The sequence below is a fragment of the Phyllosticta citriasiana genome, assembly GCF_038021145.1.
Source record: "Phyllosticta citriasiana strain CBS 120426 chromosome Unknown IWZ02scaffold_17, whole genome shotgun sequence".
In the NCBI taxonomy this organism is placed as follows: domain Eukaryota; kingdom Fungi; phylum Ascomycota; class Dothideomycetes; order Botryosphaeriales; family Phyllostictaceae; genus Phyllosticta; species Phyllosticta citriasiana.
The window spans coordinates 84500-89011 of NW_027117294.1; the positions used below are offsets into that span (position 1 = coordinate 84500).

The 4512-nt window shown below is 55.7% G+C and overlaps 1 protein-coding gene across 1 annotated transcript; it reads right to left on the minus strand.

Annotated features, from left to right (window-relative positions):
• Positions 1-2212: 2212 nt before the first annotated feature.
• Positions 2213-3356, minus strand: IWZ02DRAFT_463081 (protein-tyrosine phosphatase). The gene is made up of 3 exons (XM_066768321.1): positions 3160-3356; positions 2916-3108; positions 2213-2867 (listed from the first exon to the last, which is right to left on the minus strand). Exons 1-3 carry the CDS (start codon positions 3276-3278, stop codon positions 2628-2630), a joined length of 552 nt encoding a protein of 183 aa, XP_066618400.1. The 5' UTR covers positions 3279-3356; the 3' UTR covers positions 2213-2627.
• Between the last annotated feature and the right edge of the window lie 1156 nt (positions 3357-4512).

Consider the following 4512-nt stretch of genomic DNA (forward strand, 5'->3'; position numbering starts at 1 on the left):
GTGGATGACGGGAAGGAGGAGCTGCGGTGGTGTGCGTCGTTGGGTTGAAGTGATGATGTAGGATGAGAGAGTTGGGCATGGCTGCGATAAGCGGAGGGGCCATGATGACTTGCTTTGTTTGGGGATGATGATGACGACAGGGCTCACATGGAGCGAGCAAATAAGACAGCAAGTCGAGCCGAGGGAAAGAGAGCAGAAGCACAGACAAAGTAGGTGGTGCTCTTTGACCGCATCGCGTTCAGTGGATGTGGAACTGCGCATACTTATGCTCTGACTGGAGAAATCGATTCAGGGAAGATTGGTTGTGCTTTAATACCTACCGACCAGGCGCAGCTGTCATGGTGCGAGACCCATTCCGCTGCTCCTGATCAAAGCACAAACGCGGTCTACTCTGCGCTCCAGTCGTATAAAGACACGGCGGCACAGAAAGGACTCGCAAGTCAACAGCGCGACACAATTTCTGTTTTGCGTGCTGCGTTCTGCGTGTTGTGAGGCAGATAGATACACTCAGAGACACGAACTGCGCGTGCGCGTGTTTGCGGCGAGAGCTCTTCTCAAGATTCAACTGCTTTTCTTTTCCCTCCTCTCCTTTCCTTTCTTCTCCTTTGCGCAGCCGCCACTTCTCCAGCCATCGTAAGCAAAGCAAAGAAAAGCAAAGCAAAGCAAAGCAAAGGAAATCTCAGCACAGCGCAAAGAAACGATTCGGTCGCGCTGGACCATAATACTGGAGAGCGCGACACTGTTTCTCGTTACTTCGCAGCAACGTCGCCCTACGCTCTTAGTTGATGAGCCGGTGAGTCAGTCAACATGTAGTCAGTAGTCCATCAGCTTCATCGCCTGACAGTGTGTGACGTCCATCGCAATCAGCGCACATACCCGTCTATCTCATACCTCAAGACTCAACTCGACGCGACGGACGTACGTCAAACCAACCGCACCGCACAGACAGCCCGACAGACAGGCAGGCAGACAGATAGACACATGTACAGACCCCGTATCGTGGCGTCCATCGTCCATCGTCCATCGTCCATCGTCGGCGTCCATCGTCAGTGGCGTCAATCAGCCTCAATGACGTCCGCCCTCCATCTCTCCAGGCTCTCGCGCACGTGCATTTGTGGCGCCAACCCAACCCAACCCGACCTAACCTAGCCCACACCTGGACCACCCACCTAGCTCAGCCACGCAACACGCACCAGCAGCCATCGAGGCCAGCTGGCCAGGAAGCTGACGCGGACCGCGTACGTACGTCAGACAGTCGACGCGCTGCTGCGCGTATTCTTTCTCCCTAGCGAGCTGGATAGTTGGACTAGCGTTGCTTGCCTCCCGCCGCCGTCACGTCAGAAGTGTCCGGCAGCCGTCGGCCGAGGAGGGAGGAAGATGATGATGGCTGGCTGGCGGGACCCTTGGGAGAGAGGGGGGGAGAGAGGTGACGGAAGGATGATGGATGGATGATGCGGAAGCGAGGCGGCCAAAGAGAAAGGGCGAGAGAGCGAATGAGGCAAATACAGTACTGTCTGTACCTGAGCAACGGCACCAACCAAATAAGAGCCGCGCGGATATTTTTACCATTTGCCTTCCGTGCCATTATCTAGACACAGACAGACAAACAGACAGACCTGCATGCGTGTAGAGGGAGGACAAAGTTGATGCAGGGGCACCTCGCACATCCGCACGGCTGCAGGCAGCGCGGAACCTTGTGAGAATATAGCTCCTCATGCACAGGCAGCCTGAGCGAATCCTTCAGAAAAATTCTGCTCTCAAAAGAAAAAGGAAGAGGGGACGAAGTGATGGAGAATGGTATCTATGGCTCTAGCTTGCTGCCTATTTGACGCAGCAACGAGCAATGACTATGACACAAGGAAAAGTGATGGTAGTGATGGAAAAAAGAAAAATAGCCCACCCTCGAGTCTCTCCTGGTATCGTTGGGTGCAGTTATGCGAGGGGAATCGTATGCAAGCAGAGAAGCAGTGCAAAAGAAGAAAACAGCCAAGAAGCCGGGCAGGCCGCGAGGCAGCTGATCCGGTTTTTGTATGAAGCTCGAGAAAAGAAAGCCATGAGAAGACCATGCACTATCTAACACAGTGCAAGTTTTTAGAAACCGATGCAACCAGGGCAAAAGGAGAATGGGGGATGTAGAAAAGCAAAACCATCCTCCCTGTGACCGGACCAATGCGCCATTTTACCATGCCAATGCAGTGAGGAAAAGTGAAGGAAAAAAAAAAAAAAAAAAAAAAGCCAACGACTCCAGTTTCAACCGTGACCATGATGCAAGTTTTGGCCATCGCGCCCCCACGTGCATGCGCGAGGCGTTTTTCGACCAGCAGTGGCGTGGTGGGTTGTTGTGGTGTGACGGGCCGAGTCTCGAGCGGGCTGGCTGCAAGCAAGGGTGGTGGCGCCCGCCTGCTTCCGCCTTTGCCTGAGCCTCCGAATGCCTCCGCGCAAGTGGGTGGGACTGCCGTCGTTGCCGATCCGTCTTGAGAAACGCCAAAGGAAATCCTGGGGAAGCGAAACAGAATGGAAGAGAAAGGGGTATGACGGCGCGTAATGGGCCATGAGGGGCTGTCGGCGCGCGACCGACGATGAGATGTAGTCTAGACCTCTAGAGCGATGATGATGAGCGTCCATGTCTACGCAATTTGGCTTTGCGTCTTGAGGGGACTGCTGGCAGCGGAGCGAGGCTCGTCGTCCGGAATAAAATCTTGCAAGCGAGCGAGCCACAGAACAGAGCGCTCGTCGAATTCGTCAATGAACTTGTAGTCCAGCTCGCGTTCCTTGGGCCAGGCGTATGTGGAATACGTTCCCTTGACAGTCTTCATTGACTTTCCAAGGACCTTGTCAAGGCAAGCGACGACGCATCCAGTCCGGTGCTGCGCGACATTAGACATGTCGAGGGACATGGCAGCGAGAAGACGTACCTTGCCCTTGTTGCAATGAATGAGTAACGGGTAGTTGGCCTTGTTGAGAACGACGCCCAGGGCTTGGACCATGAGCTCCTGGGTCATGCAGACCACTTCCTTGTTGGCAGGCAGGTGCACACGAATGTGGTTGATCTTGTTGTCCTGCATGAAGCGGACAAACGGCTCAGGAATGTCTTCTTTGACCAGTGTTCTGGAATGATCAGCAGCGAGTCTTGGCATAAATCATCATGGCTGGACCAACAGGATGCTCTTCAACTTGAGCGTTCTGAGGAAGTCAAAGTTCTCTTCTTGGGGATACCCGCTGCGGTATAGCTGGCCATCGAAGACTGAGCCATAATTGGCAGGCGGAGTCATGGACATTAGTCGATCTGGGCATCTCGCTTCGTAAGAAGAGCGGCGTGAAGAGTCGGCCGTGGTGCTGACGGTGCTGCTTGTCGCTGTGCATGCATATATGAGAACGGGCCTCTTGAGGATGCACACTAGAAAACTTACCAGAATCCTCGTCGCACGCCACACTGGTCATGGCGGCATTGGCGCCAGGGTCTTTGACGTTTTCCTTTTCGCACTCATCACTTGGCCTCATCACGCCACGCGGTCGATTCAGCCACGCCTGCTGCAAAGCTTGGGGCATGGCGGTTTCTTCGGCGCAGGAATCGACGCGTGCGGCTGGCGTGGTGGGATCCTGGAGAGTGGGGATAGACATTTGCAAAAGGGACCTCCTGTAAGGTAGGCAGAAGCCGCAGGGAGAGAAGAGGAGCGAATTGTAGAGCTGTCAGGTAAAGTCGGAGAGAGGTGGGCCAATTTGAAGGGCGGTGGGTGATCTGGCGGCGCTGCCGAACCGGTTGAAGTTTTGACTGTTGAGCAGCGAAGCGATGCGGCGGTCACGGCAGAGCCGTCGACATGATGGGGGCGCAGGTCATGGTGTCGAGGGCCATGGTTAGTGGTACTCGAGAGGAGGGGTGGGTGATGTGTGTTGTTGAGTCGTCGGAGCAGGCAAAAGACGAATGATGGACAATGGGTCGGTGGGCCTTGAGGTCGTGTGGGCGGGCGATCCAGGGTTCGAGTTGTGGAGGAAGAAAAGAATGGGCGCAAGCGTACCAAGGCACCAAGGCACCGAGGCAGCAAGGCTTGCAGTGGCCGTGGAAGCGACGCCTGAGAGCGACCAAGTGCGACTGCGACTGCGACTGCGACTGCGACTGCGACTGCGACTGCGACTGCGACTGCAGCTGCGACTGCGGCTGGCGAGCGAGATGAGGCTGGACCGTCCAGTCTAGGCCGCGTCAGGCATCGTATCGTGTGTTTGACCGCAGACGTGGCCGAATTTTCTGCTCGGCGGCCGGGGCCTTCAGGTGCAGTAGAGGACGACGGGAAGCATCACGAAAACAAGTCGGTTCCCTGACCGAATTTCGAAAGCCCTCGTCCGAGCAACGCACTGCACCCGACGTCACCCACCACAGGAGCCGAACATTACCTTACATGCAATGACGAATCCAAAACTCACATGCCCGAGCCTCTTGCTGGTCCCGGCCTCCTCCGCACTGCACTAGGCCGCTCCGGGCACGCCCGTCTGCACACCACGGCGAGCTAAACACCC

Excerpts from the sequence above, each read along its gene's own strand:
- IWZ02DRAFT_463081 (XM_066768321.1), bottom strand. The coding sequence starts at position 3,278 with ATGTCCATGACTCCGCCTGCCAATTATGGCTCAGTCTTCGATGGCCAG. Across the intron at positions 3,109-3,159 it reads CTCAAGTTGAAGAGCATCCT|AACACTGGTCAAAGAAGACA; the intron begins GTTGGTCCAGCC and ends TGATCATTCCAG. Across the intron at positions 2,868-2,915 it reads TTCATTGCAACAAGGGCAAG|CACCGGACTGGATGCGTCGT; the intron begins GTACGTCTTCTC and ends AATGTCGCGCAG.